This window comes from Nomascus leucogenys, chromosome 18, assembly GCF_006542625.1.
Source record: "Nomascus leucogenys isolate Asia chromosome 18, Asia_NLE_v1, whole genome shotgun sequence".
NCBI lineage: Eukaryota > Metazoa > Chordata > Mammalia > Primates > Hylobatidae > Nomascus > Nomascus leucogenys.
The window spans coordinates 58644293-58658444 of record NC_044398.1 but is presented as its reverse complement, the minus strand read 5'-3'; the positions used below and the strand labels follow the sequence as shown (position 1 = coordinate 58658444).

Genomic DNA, 14152 nt, shown 5'->3' with positions numbered 1-14152 from the left:
CAATGCCATCCTTGATTCCTCTTTTTCTCTCATATTCAGTCCATCAGCAAATCCCTTCTATTCTACCATCAAGTTACATCTAGAATATGACCGCTTTTCACACCTCCACTGCTCCTTTCCTGGACCAAGCCATACTTATGCCATACCTAGTTTACTGTATCCTAACTGACTTCCTATCTTCAGTTCCTGCCCACCACAAAGTATATACAGACAAGCTAGCCACTCTCTAGCAGGAAAGACCTGGAACACAGCTGTGGATTTGCAACTAATGATGTCTGTCATGAAAATAACAGGTTTTGCTGGTTAGATGAAAGTGTCCTGTAAAGAAGGCTCTTTTCAAACAGTTTATGCCAAAATTTGGGAAGAAAAGATGGAAGTGGGTCATCTAGAAGTTACGTGAGATGAGCTGGGCACAGTGGCTCATGTTGTAATCCCAGCACTTTGGGAGGCCAAGGCAGGGGAATGACTTGAGATCAGGAGTTCGAGACCAGCCTGGCCAACATGGTGAAACCCCATCGCTACTAAAAATACAAAAAATTAGCTAGGCGTGGTGGCAGCTGTAATCCCAGCTACTCGGGAGGCTGAGGCAGGAAAATAGCTTGAACCCGGGAGGTGAAGGTTGCAGTGAGCTGAGATTGTGCCACTGTACTCCAGCCTGGGTGACAGAGCCAGACTCAAAAAAAAAAAAAAAGTTATATGATATGGTAAATCAGAGCATGCATCCTGTGTAGTGGCACAAGGCCCCACACTCAAAAGGGCTCTGCACTTATTTTAATGCTCTGCTGTTATCATCTTGAAATTCTTTTTTTTTTTTTTTTTTTGAGACAGAGTCTCGCTCTGTGGCCTCTGCTGGAGTGCAGTGGCACGATCTTGGCTCACTGCAAGCTCTGCCTCCCGGGTTCACACCATTCACCTGCCTCAGCCTCCCGAGTAGCTGGGACTACAGGTGCCCGCCACCGTGCCCAGCTAACTTTTTGTACTTTTAGTACAGACAGGGTTTCACCGTGTTAGCCAGGATGGTCTTGATCTCCTGACCTCGTGACCTGCCCGTCTCGGCCTCCCAAAGTGCTGGCATTACAGGCGTGAGCCACCACGCCCGGCCATCACCTTGAAATTCTTAATTTTTGAGCAAGGGGCTCTGTATCTTTATTTTGCACTGAGCCCTACAAATTATATAGATAGTCTGTGGTCAGTGCAGATCCCTGGTATTTAACAGCATCAATTAAGAGGAAAACGTAAACCTTGTAATTACTGCAGCAGAACAACAAATATATAATGATTAAATGTGAAAAGAATGTGAAAATAAAACTTAGAGTCTTGTTTTCTACAAAAATGGTGGTGATTCTCATGGGGAAGACAGTGGAAAAGATTTGCTTGAGAGAAAGAGAACAGCTCCATCAGCCAGAAGAACTGGCATTTGAGAATTTAATCCCTAAGGAGAGATCAGACAAAGAAAACTACGTCTGATTCCTCAGAGTATAGGCTGTAGTTAAGGTGTAAGAAATTAGATGAGATCACAAAGGAGTAAATAAATAGAGAAAGTGGGGGAAAGGAGAGGCTTTGGGTCATAACTGAGGGCTGGAACCAGGTTATTTTACTACATTCTATCCTTTCTTTTGAAAGTCTTGTCCCTGGACTAGGGAGTTTCTCTGGAAGAAGAGTTGTAAGAACCAAGCCTGGTTTAAGGATTCAGGTGGTGGTATCTCAGAGGTAATCTAGTCCAACTTTCACACTTGGGGCTGAGAAACCAATGTTCCAGAAAGCTAAGACAATGATTCTAAGTTCCCTTTTTAAAATGTATTGAAATGTGTTGTCTAAATATTAAAAAATAAAAATATCTATGGTATTTTGTGAAGACAGAAAGAGGCCTTGGTTTGGAGTAGATACTGTCACATGACTTCTCACCTCAACTCTTTTATTGTAAAAGAGGAGGATAATAAACCTTCCAGGGAACATTCTTCCCCCTTCTCCATTGTGGTAGGAATTAATCACTGCCCAAGGCTCCTGGTTGAGGGGCTGAGTGAAGTGCAGGCAGTCTCCAGCCAGGAGCTACACCGTTTGTTGGGCTACACCGTTTGTTGGGCTACCCCGTTTGTAGGGAGGAATGCCTTTCTATGTTTCTAACTTACCCAAAGGCTGCATCCTTGTAAAGCAGTGTTCTGAATGTGAGCGATCATATTCATGAAGTGCCTAGCACATAGTAAGCACTCAGTAAAGAGGGATGTAATTTTTATGAACTGTGCACTGAACATTTATTGTAAGCTCATTAAGTTTGTAACAAACACAAAAGGCCAAACCTAGAACTTATTGGTAATTCTTATAGAAAGGATACACCTATGCCTAGAGTCTCGCTCTGTGCCCCAAGCTGGAATGCAGTGGTGCAATCTCAGCTCACTGCAACATCCACCTCCTGGGTTCAAGCGATTCTCCTGCCTCAGCCTCCTGAGTAACTGGGATTACAGGTGCCCGCCACAATGCCCAGCTAATTTTTTGTATTTTTAGTAGAGATGGGGTTTCACCATGTGAGCCAGGCTGGTCTCAGAGTTCCAGGCCTCCCAAAGTGCTGGGATTACAGGTGTAAGTCACCGCGCTTGGCCTGCCCAAACTTTCAACATTGCTCTGGATCTCACTGTAAAATTCTTGGAAACTGCTGTGATACTAAGATAACCAGATATTTATAACTGATACAAAGTACTACTGCAATAGTTATTTATGGATCCTGCACAATGCTGGGAGCAGGGTGGTAGGTACAGAGAAACAAACGTCACTGTAACTATCAAGTTACAAAATCCCTTGAGTAGGAAAACAATGACTTCCTTAAGATTTATTTTATTTTTTACTGTATTTAAGTTTACACTACTGTTTCTTCCTTACAAGGGGAGAATTTTATGATTTTTACCGTTGGACGATTTTCTTTTTCCGGAAAGTCTAAACTAGCATTTAGCTCGTCCTGATTAGAGTCAGGCACCGCCAAGGCATGGGTTGGCATCTTCCAGATCCCGCTCCCCCAACCGCGGCTACAGCAGATCTGGAGGACCGGGAGAGGACGCAAGGAGGAAAAGCCCTGCTCTGCGAGCTGAGAGCTGGACTCTGCCCACATTGCCAGTGGAACCACGTCTTGAAGCCGGAAACTCAGCTGGACCTCCCGCAGCGCTCTCTGCGAGGGGACACAGGGGTTATTTTCTCCGATGTTGTCCACACCCGGAAAAGCTTGTCTCTCGGGGCTACTGTGCTGAGCCCCGACTGGTCAGGTTAGGCCACCGGGGTTAGCTCTGCACTCTAGCTTCACGGTTAACAGCCCGGAGAGCTTTTTTAAAAAATACCGACTCCCACTGCCACCTGGGACAACGTAATCAGGCTCCCCAGAAAAGGGGCTCAGGCCTGGGCACTTTCTAAGGTTCTCTCGTGAACCAGGACCAAGGGCCTTGGGAGGGCGCCGCGGAGACCACGTGGGCACGGAGGCCCCGCCCCCGTTTCCCGCCCCGCGCGCCCCTCCCCCGGTTCCCCGCCCCCCAACCCCGCCCCCGCCCCCACCCTGCGCGTCCCGCCCCTCCCGTGCGCCGCTGACGCGCCGTGCTCCGGCGCAGGCGCACAGGGGACGGTCGCTGGCCCAGGTGAGCGGGCGCGCTGGTTCAGGTGAGCGAGCGCGTCCCGGCGACGGCGCTGCCTGCCCAAGGCGGTTCCTGCCGGCTAGCCGGGAAGGAGGCGTGGAAATGGAGCTGGCGGCTGCTGAGCCCGGGGCCCGCGCCGCTGCCTAGCGCGTCCCGGGGACTCTGTAGGGACGCGCCCCCCGCCGCGGCTCGGGGACCCGTAGAGCCCGGTGTTGCGCGCATGGCCCTGCTCTCGCGCCCCGCGCTCACCTTCCTGCTCCTCCTCATGGCCGCTGTTGTCAGGTGCCAGGAGCAGGCCCAGACCACCGACTGGAGGGCCACCCTGAAGACCATCCGGAACGGCGTTCATAAGATAGACACGTACCTGAACGCCGCCTTGGACCTCCTGGGAGGCGAGGACGGGCTCTGCCAGTATAAATGCAGTGATGGTGAGGGGGCACCCGGGCCCAGCGAGGGCTCGTGCTTTCGGGGGATTGGGGTGACGGAGGTCCTGGAGGTGTGAGTGACAGATGCAAGGCAGACCTTGACGGTGTCCTTCGGCTGTGGAAAAACTTAACCACTGCTAGAATCTTAACCACTGCTAGAATCTTGCCGTTCTAGTGATTGAGCAAGCTGGGTACAAGTTCGCACCACTATTGTTAGAATGTGAGAGGTCACCTGAGTGTACTCTCCGTCCCATTTGCATTGCTTCTGAATTACCTTTTCCCCCCTCAATTGCACCAAGTTGCCCAATAACTTACTGACGTAGGAATCATGGGAATAGAGTGGAACAGACTGATTTTAGCTCATTTTTGCTTCTGTAAATTGGATGAACATGCGAAGCAAACAATTTAAAAACCATGTCGTATTAACTTTCTCTATAATTGATATTAAATGGTTTTTTTCCTGCAAACCCATAGACAATAACTTGCGACCTTTGTACAGACTTTTGGTGTACTCGAGTGTTGAGAAAGCGTTCCGATACCTCTTCTTTCCTTAGATATCAGTGACCCGCCTCGTCCTCATTGTTGGTTAACGTTAATACAGTTATTTTCATTTACTCTTTTAATATTTTTTGAACTTTCTCTTTGAACCTGAGAACTTGTTTGGTGGCAGTATGAGTACTAATCAACTCAATATTTCAGGCAGAGATGGTTCTTTTGTAGCACATTTTTGACTGCTTAAATATTTTAATAGGTCAGAAAAATATTGGGCTTTTGTTTGGAAATTGAAAATGTTAAGAGAGCACTTGGGAGATCATGTTTCCAATAAGATTAGCCAAGGTTGGAGTCTCATTATGCTGGCAGCGGAAAATAATAGGGGATCCAGTGACTTAATTGTTGGAACCTGATTGTATAGGTGAACTTAAAAGGAACTGGTATCATGTAAACCTGTGATGCCACCTGCTGCCTGCAATTTTCAAGATAATTTCTAGTTTTATGTTAATAGAAGTAAAGGATGAACTGTATCTTGTATACTTTAAAGCGCTGAACAAGTGCTGAGACATGTTGCATTGCTTCTTAAATTTGTGCCTAAACGTTACCACCTAAACGTATGCTCCATAAAGATGTTTTTATTCTTGTAGAACTTGTTCGGAGGATTAAGTGCATAATTTAAGGATCAAATAGTTGCCTTTCCTGAAGCAAATGTTACAGTTTTACTTAGTCATTCCTATTCATTATACAAATATTTGAGTCCCAACTGTGCGTCAGATATTGTTCTAATTTGAGATTCAGCAGTTAATAAAACAGACAAAAATCTGTCCGTGGAGCTTGAGTTCTGGTGAGGGAGAGATGGGCAGTAAACTAGTAAATAAGTAAAATTAGGGGAAGTATGGAGTCTGATCAGGGCAGACGAGGGGCCGTGTTGGAGGCAATTTACTCTTCTAAATGGGTTGTTCAGCAAAGGCCTCACTGATGAAAGAATATTTGAGAAGAAATCTGCACGTGGTAAGGGGGGGAATGTGGTTATTTGGAGAAACAGCATTCCAGGCAGAGGGAATAGCAAGTGCAATGGACCTGAGGAGAAAGGCCAGTCAAGGATGACTCTGAAGGTTTTGGCCTGAGCCAAAGGAAGGAAACAGTTGCCATTTACAGAGATAGGGAAGACTTGGAAGGAGTCGTCTTCATAAATTTATTAGTCTAGGGTTCTAGAGTTTATTTACATTTAAAACATCCCTGAAGTTGAATGAATACCAGCCTTGTTAAAATACTGTTTTAATCTTTTTATTTTATTTTTTTTTAATATTTTTGAGGCAAGGTCTCCCTCTGTGCCCAGGCTAGAGTGCAGTGGTGTGATCATTGCTCCCTGCAGCCTCCAACTCCCGGGCTCAAGTAATTCTCCTGCCTCAGCTTCCCAAATAGCTAGGAGTATAGGCCATGCCCCCACTACACCTGGCTTAATCTTTCTTTTTAATCTTTTTAATCTTCTACAGACTTCTCAAAATTTACTATTTGGAGTTTAGAGGAAGGTCTCTGGCACAAAAATCAAAGGAATTTGAGAATTTAAGAAATGTTATATGCCTCAGTGAAAAAAATTTTTTTGTCTTAGTAAGTACTGTACGTTTAACGGACATGTGGTTTCAAGTCCAAGTCACCATACTGATAGATAATTGAATCTCAATGAAAAAAAAAAATTAGGCAGGGTGTGGTGGCTCATGCGTGTAATCCCAGCACTTTGGGAGGCCGAGGCGGGCGGATCAGTTGAGCTCAGGAGTTCGAGACCAGCCTGGCCAATATGGTGAAACCCTGTCTCTACTAAAAATACAAAAATTAGCTGGGCATGGTGGTGCACACCTGTAGTCCCAGCTACTTGTGAGGCTGAAGTAGGAGAGTAGCTTGAACCTGGGAGGCAGAGGTTGCAGTGAGCCAAGACCGTGCCTCCAGACTGGGTGACAGAGCGAGACTCTGTCTCAAAAATAATAATAATAATAATAATAAAATTGCTGTTACTGGAGCAGCCTCTCTGGAACAATGATTCAACCTTTCCTATATTTTGGAATTCAGGTGACCAAATCAGAACCAAACAGAACAATCCCAAATCTGGAGAAACGTGGTGATTAAGGGGTGTTTTTAGTTGCAAGAAAGAGAGCAAGAGAGCTTAAAAAAAAAAAAAAAAGAGTGAGTTAATGGTAGGGAGAGGTTGGTCAAATAAAGGGCACATGTCCTTGCTTTACCTGAGGGACTGGCATTATGGAGACTTGCTCCCTTAGTTTTGGCCATCCTCTCTTGGGTAGGAAAAAGGCCTTATTGAGAGTTAAGTATTTAGGGAAATAAATTTGATGATCCATTATTTTCTTCAACTTTTTTCTCCCTGACAGCAAGGAAGATTTAAGGAAGAAAACTTTTCGATTTCCTTTGAAAAATAGAACACAAAACTGGCTTGTAAATGTTTTTAGAATGATGAATAAGTCGTTAATTAATTCAGTGATGTATGTTTTCTAGGATCCCTCTGGCTGTTGTGCTGAGAACAGAAGGGGTCAAGGGAGTGGGGGAGTAAAAATGGAAGCAGGGTGATGCATGCAAGAGTCCAGACAAAAGACGGATGATTTTGCTCAGGTTGGTAGCAACAGAGGTAATGAGAAGTAGTTGGATTTTGGATATATTTTGAAGGAAGGACTTAAAAGATTTGCTGATGGCTTGGAAGTTAGGTATGAGTTAAGTCAAAAATGATACCAGGCATTAGGAAAAATAATAACATATTTGTATGCTTTTGAGAATGGTTCAGTGGAGAGTAGAAATACTGACGAGGAAGAGAATTGTTGGAGTCATAGCCTTGGGTAAGTGAGAGGGGGTGGTTTCTAGTACATACTTGGAGAGTTTGGCCAAGAGCATATAGCATAGCCCTGTTAATAGGAACACAGGTAGAGGATATGAGCACTGATGCTGGTTAAGTGGGTGGATGTTCAAGTTCTCCTGATTGCCTGCTTTTCTCAGTAAAGTAGGAATCCGGGTCATCAGCTGACAGAGAAGATGGGGAATGGGGATGTTGGAGGTTTGAGGAAAATAGGAAAGTGAACAGACTAGAAAAATAAAGTAATATAAGGACCTTTTGGAGATTAATGATCATGAATACTTAAAGTCTCAAGTGTTTGGGAGTGCAGGTTGGAATCTTACAAAACTCTGCGGTGAGACCTTTGTGTGACTCGGCAGACTACTTCTTGTGCTTGTCATCTGCTTCATATTCTGTCAGGTGAAAACAGTTGGTCTATTTGGAAGTATTTGCATCAAATTTAGAAAAAATACATGGAAAAGAATCAACTTTGTCTCAGTCTACGAAAATCTTTAGATTTCAGCAGTCCATACAAATGATAAACAGTCAAGAGAAGGAGCTATTGCTTAAGTCAAAAATGGAAATTAATGAATAGTCTTTCTATGCAGTTGTACACAGTGGATTTGGTTTGTATCTGCTTACAAATTTTAGAGGACACATCATGGTGTTGATGTTACTCTGATTTTGTTTCTTCCATTATTGAGTTTTTGCTTTATTTGTAAAAACTGGCACCAGTAGAAATGCTAATTTTTAAAATGCTTAGCCATTTATAAAACTATAACAAAATTTAAAATATTAATACATTTGTAACATTGGTGTCTGAATCAACTTAACCTCTAATAAAGAACTGTCTATATAATTTGCCTTGTTCAGAAGTAACTATTTTAATTTAAAGGTAAATTTAGAACTTCAAAATACTTTAGAATTTCTCAGGAAACTAGTTACTTCCAAATTTTCAGTTTTTTGCTGTGGATAAAGAATTATTTTAATTTCATCAAAGAATGTTTCCCATTTTTTTAATCTGGTAATTTATTGGGTGCCCACTGTGTGCTAAATATCTTCTAGGTGAGCAAGACTAAGTGCTTTCTTCATAGGAACTGACTAATGTTAATGTTAATTAGGTCAATAAATGCTAGAAAGAGAGGGGGTGCTATTTTAGATGGGGTAAGCAGGGAAGGCCTCTCTGAGGAAATGACATTAGGAGTTTGCCTTGAAAGAAACTAAAGAACCATACATATATGCCCCTTTTGCCATTTACACTGGGGAGCCAAACTTTTTACCAGCATTTATTTCATGGTGTTCTTATCCAGTTTTTCATGTACAGTAGATGTTGGCTCTTTATTACTTGATTTTTATCAACTTTTCTTCTTAAGACAGTTATAACCACTAGCCCTGTTTGACACAGCAGCCTCCTACTTCCTCGTACCTCCATTCTCATTTTTGCCAATTGACCTTCTCTGTACTATCTCTGTTCCTCTTTATTCTCCTATGGTGGGCATGTTTTTAGTTTTGCTGACTTCATTTGTGTCTGATCATTCTCCCATTCAAAGGTAATTATCTCTTATGAGAAAATGTCTATATATGTACACGCATGCATACTCATATATATGTATCACTGTCATTACACACATCATCAGCATCAGGAATGTTTTTATAGATTTGAAATCAGAGTCTATGGATTTAGATAAAATATAAAGGGAAGGAAAAATAGAAGTACTGCTGTTGTATTACATTGAGGGAAGTATCTTTCTGATTAAAAAAAAAAAAAGGTAGGCTGAACGTGGTGGCTCACGCTTGTAATCCCAGCACTTTGGGAGACCGAGGCAGGTGGATCACCTGTCAGGAGTTCAAGACCAGCCTGACCAACATGGAGAAACTCTGTCTCTACTAAAAATACAAAATTAGCCAGGCATGGTGGCGCATGCCTGTAATCCCAGCTACTTGGGAGGCTGAGGCAGAAGAATCGCTTGAACCCAGGAGGCAGAAGTTGCGGTGAGCTGAGATCACGCCATTGCACTCCAGCCTGGGCAACAAGAGCAAAACTCAGTCTCAGAAACAAACAAACAAACAAACAAAGACAATTGAGACACGTCTTTAAAGCCGTAGGCCCATATCGGTGGTCTGAGGGTGGTAATCTTTGCTTCTCATGGAAAAGGGTGAGGTGCCAGAAATCTCTAGACTGGCAGATGGGAGGGAGGGAGAATGTACAAGGTGTCTAAAAAGTTGGAAACATAGGATAAACATGTTTTATTTTCAAATGACACACTCAATATGTTTTTCATTAACCACTAGATACTTTTTTAGATGATATACTTCTAAATTTAAAACAGTCCAGTTGTAACCTGAAAATATATATTGTAAATACACTATTATTCCTGTTTCCAGACTTTTTGAACATTCTCTGGTGTATTTATTGTACTTTTTTCAGATTAACAACTTGACCTATTACTTATTGTGTATCTCTAGATATGTTTCTAAACATTTTAAACAGTTGATTGTCAAAACCCCTGACGAAAGAGAGTTTCATGATGAAGCTTGAGGAACTAGAATGGGCTTCCCAGGAATTAAATGCTGATCCAGCCTCCTTTTCTGTGAAGAGATTTATAGTGTGTTAGGGCAAAGAAAACTATAGATAAATGTATAGTTTCTCATGATACTCCTGTGAGAAAAACTGGTTACTATTTGATGACTTCACGGCTGCTTGGAGAGAGGACTCATCTGTAGTGGACCTCTGTCCTTATTAATATCTGCATCTTAAGTTTGTGAATATCTGGGAGCAACAGGCAACACTGGATGAATAGCTCTAGATTTAAAAACTGCTCAGCAGTCGAGAATGGTGAACTGAAACTAACAAGATTGAATCTTATATACAATCTTATCTTTAGGCTCAGAATTAAATTGCAGAAGTGCTAAGCCTCTAGCAGTAGGTATTAAAAAGTCCGTTTTAGAAAGAACCGATGATTTTTTTTTTTTTTTTTTACTACTGTCTATGTTAGCAGTGAGGCACAGCTGAAACATACTATGTTAGGCTGTTTTAATACAAGTACTTTATCCAGCACAAAAGGTTAAAAAGCCCATCTTACCCTACAGTGTTCAGTCTGAGGTGCCATATTTTAAAGAGATGCGACAAGCTAGAAGTGATCAGTCTTTGGAGGCTGATGAATGCTCACCAAGCACAAAAGAGACTTTAGGGCAAACAGCAGGGTTTCTTAATGGATAATCTCCATTTATAATGAATATTCCAACCGCCATGGAAATTAGCCTTTCAAGTCTTCTGTTCATTAATTCATCACATTACTTATTGCAAAAATTCATCACAAAGTTATTCCAGGCACTGTTCTAGGCATTGGGAATCCAAAACACAAAAATGTCTGCTTTTGAGAAGTTTACATTTTAGAATGGGGAGACATAATGAAATAAGTAGATTAGTGATATAGTATGTTAGAAGGTCATATGTGCTACAAATAGTATGGTCAGGGAAGACTTGCTGAGAAGGTGAATGTCTTATTCTGTTCAGGCTGCTATAACAAAATGCCTTAAACTGGGTGGCTTATAAACAACAGAAATTTATTCCTCAGTTCTGGAGGCTGTGAAGTGCAAGATCAAGCATTTGGCAGATTCAGTGTCTGGTAAGAGTCCACTTCCTTGTTCATAGATGGCACCTTCTAGCTGTGTCCTCACATGGTGATGGATGGGGCAGGGCAGCTCTTTAGGGCCACTTTTATAGGGCACAAATTCCATTCAAGAGAGATCTGTCCACATGACCTAATCACCTCCAGTAGTCCCACCTTCTAATACCATCACATTGGTGATTAGGTTTCAACATGAATTTTGGGGGATGCAAACATTCAAAGCATAGCAGTAAAGGAGAAACTAGTGTCAGGAGAAAGAGCATCCACATACAGGAAGAGCAGGTTCAAAGGCCCTGGGACAGGAGCAGACCTGCAGTGTCTGTGGAACAGCAAAGAGGAATAAGTTGAGGAAGAAAGGAAGAGAGAGACTAGGAAGAGGATGAGGTCAGAGAAATCATGGGAAGACCAGGTTATACAGGGTTTCATAGCCTTTTAGACTTTGGCTTTTGTTCTGAATAAGATGAGAAGCCATTAGAGAGGCTCTGAGCAGAAAAAGACTTGATCTAACATATTTTAATATGATCATTTGTGCTCAGTGTTGAGACTGGATTATGGGGGTTGGTGTGGAGCAGGGGAACCAAAGTAGGGAAAATAGTTAGGAGTTTATAGCAATAATCCATTGTGGCTTGGAGCAGGATTGGTAGTAGTGGAGGTGGTAAGAAGTGATTAGATTCTGAATATTTTGAAGGTAGAGTCAACAGGATATACTGTTGGATTGAACGTGGGGTATAAGAACGTAAGAACATAAGCAAAAATGGCTGACATTTTTGCTCTGAGCATCTGGAAGGACAGAGTTACTGTTAACTGAAAACAGGGAACTGTGAATGGAGCAAATTTGAGATGAATGTCAGGAGGGACAGCTTAAGTTTGAGATGCCCACTGGACCTTCCTCTGTAGGCCCTTGTAAGTAGTAAGCCAAGTCATAAACTGTTTTCTTAGGAATGAAGGACTGGGCCGGGCACAGTGGCTCACGCCTGTAATCCCAACACTTTGGGAGGCCGAGGCAGGTGGATCACGAGGTCAGGAGTTTGAGACCAGCCTGGCCAACCTGGTGAAGCCCCATCTCTACTAAAAATACAAAAATTAGCCAGGCCTGGTGGCACACTCCTGTAATTCCAGCTACTGGGGAAGCTGAGGCAGGAGAATCACTTGAACCCAGGAGGCAGAGGTTGCTATGAACCAAGATCGTGCCACTGCACTCCAGCTTGCTGGGTGGCAAAGCGAGACTCCATCTCAAAAAAAAAAAAAGAATGAAGGACTAAAAGTAGGAGATAAGAATTGAAGGATCACGGTAACTCATCTATGATAGCCTGAGTCATCTACCCTCATCTTCCAAGGGTCCAGAAACAACCCTTCCTTATGGACAGGGCTGGAGAAACAAGACAAAGTGCTATCATTGGCCTTCCCTTTTCTAGACTCATCTTAACCACTCCTTTTTGTATACGTTTTTCCTTTAGAGCAGGCTATAGGTTTTGTTTCTTTGTTGTTGTTGTTATTGTTTTTTGAGACAGAGTTTTGCCCTTGTTGCCCAGGCTGGAGTGCAATGGCGCGATCTTGGCTCACCGCAACCTCCACCTCCTAGGTTCAAGCGATTCTCCTGCCTTAGCCTCCCGAGTAGCTGGGATTACAGGCATGTGCCACCACATTGCTCAGCTAATTTTGTATATTTAGTAGAGATGGGGTTTCGCCATGTTGGTCAGGCTGGTGTTGAACTCCCGACCTTAGGTGATCCACCAGCCTCAGCCTCCCAAAGTGCTGGGATTACAGTGTGAGCCACTGCTCCCGGACCAGGCTATAGCTTTATATCTTCATGAGGTTATACTACTCTCTTGAGGCTATGTGCGGTGACCTTAGTTGAGCATGGAACTTCTGAGCAAGTCACTCAAACCGTTTATTTTTTTTCTCTTTCTTTTTTTTTTTTAATTCATGTATATATATATATATATATTTTTTTTTTTTTTAATACAGAGTCTCATCATGTTGCCCAGGCTGGGCTTGAAAACCTAGGCAGGCCGGGCGCGGTGGCTCACGCTTGTAATCCCAGCACTTTGGGAGGCCGAGGCGGGCGGATCACGAGGTCAGGAGATCGAGACCACGGTGAAACCCCGTCTCTACTAAAAATACAAAAAAAAAAATTAGCCGGGCGTGGTGGCGGGCGCCTGTAGTCCCAGCTACTCGGAGAGGCTGAGGCAGGAGAATGGCGTGAACCTGGGAGGCGGAGCTTGCAGTGAGCTGAGATCGCGCCACTGCACTCCAGCCTGGGCGACAGAGCGAGACTCCGTCTCAAAAAAAAAAAAAAAGAAAACCTAGGCTCAGGCAGTTTTACCGCCTCAACCTCCCAAAGTGCTGGGATTACAGGCGTGAGCCACCATGCCCAGCCGAAACCATTTTTCAGTTATTACCTTGAGGGGTTACTTATTTTGATGGTTATTACTGAAAGAGTTGCTTTTTTACCCTCAATTTACTTTTGGAGGGTAACTTTGTCTTTATAAAATCTCCTACCAATAAATGTTAAATGAAAATTGGCGGAATACTTTGTGTCACTCCTATGTATCCAACCGTGGGGTTGTATTTGGAAACTGCCATGTCTTAGGGTAAAATACCTGGGAATATCTCATTTTAGAAGGCAAGATAAATTGTAGCCCCAAATATTTGAAAGGATTATTGTGTAAAATAGGGAGTTGGCTTATTTTTCTGTTTCCCCAAGGGGCCGAGGATGGTTTATAGGTAGAACTTAAAAGAAGGCAGAAGAATGTCTTAACAATTGATGTCATTTCACAGTAGAATAGGTTATTTCTTTATGTAGGACGGTTGTGGGAAACATTCAAAGAGACAGTAGGTGACTGGTAGGTTGAAGTGATTTCTATACAAGCATACTTCATTTTAATGTGTTTTGCTTTAATGCACTTCACAGATAATTGTGGGGTTTTTGTTTGTTTGCTTTTTAACAAATCGAAGGTTAGCGGCGACCCTGCATTGAGCAAGTCTATCGGTGCCATATTTCCCACAGCATGTGCTCACTTAGTATCTGTGTCAGCATTTTTTAGCAATAAAGTATTTTTAAATTAAGATCTGTACATTGGTTTTTTTAGACAGTGTTATTGAGTGCTTAATAGACTACAGCATAGTGTAAACAAAACTTTTATATGCACTGGAAAA

At 42.9% G+C, this 14152-nt stretch overlaps 1 protein-coding gene across 2 annotated transcripts in view; it reads left to right on the top strand.

The window, feature by feature from the left end:
* Positions 1-3568: 3568 nt before the first annotated feature.
* PLA2G12A (phospholipase A2 group XIIA) overlaps positions 3569-14152 on the top strand; it is a 20346-nt gene continuing 9762 nt past the window's right edge. Inside the window, exon 1 of one of the 2 annotated variants that reach the window (XM_030799133.1) lies at positions 3569-4039. In XM_030799133.1, the coding sequence (XP_030654993.1) occupies positions 3832-4039 (208 nt within the window). In that variant the 5' untranslated portion in view covers positions 3569-3831. The remainder of the gene's footprint in view (positions 4040-14152) is intronic. The other variant, XM_003269358.4, reaches the window with a different exon arrangement.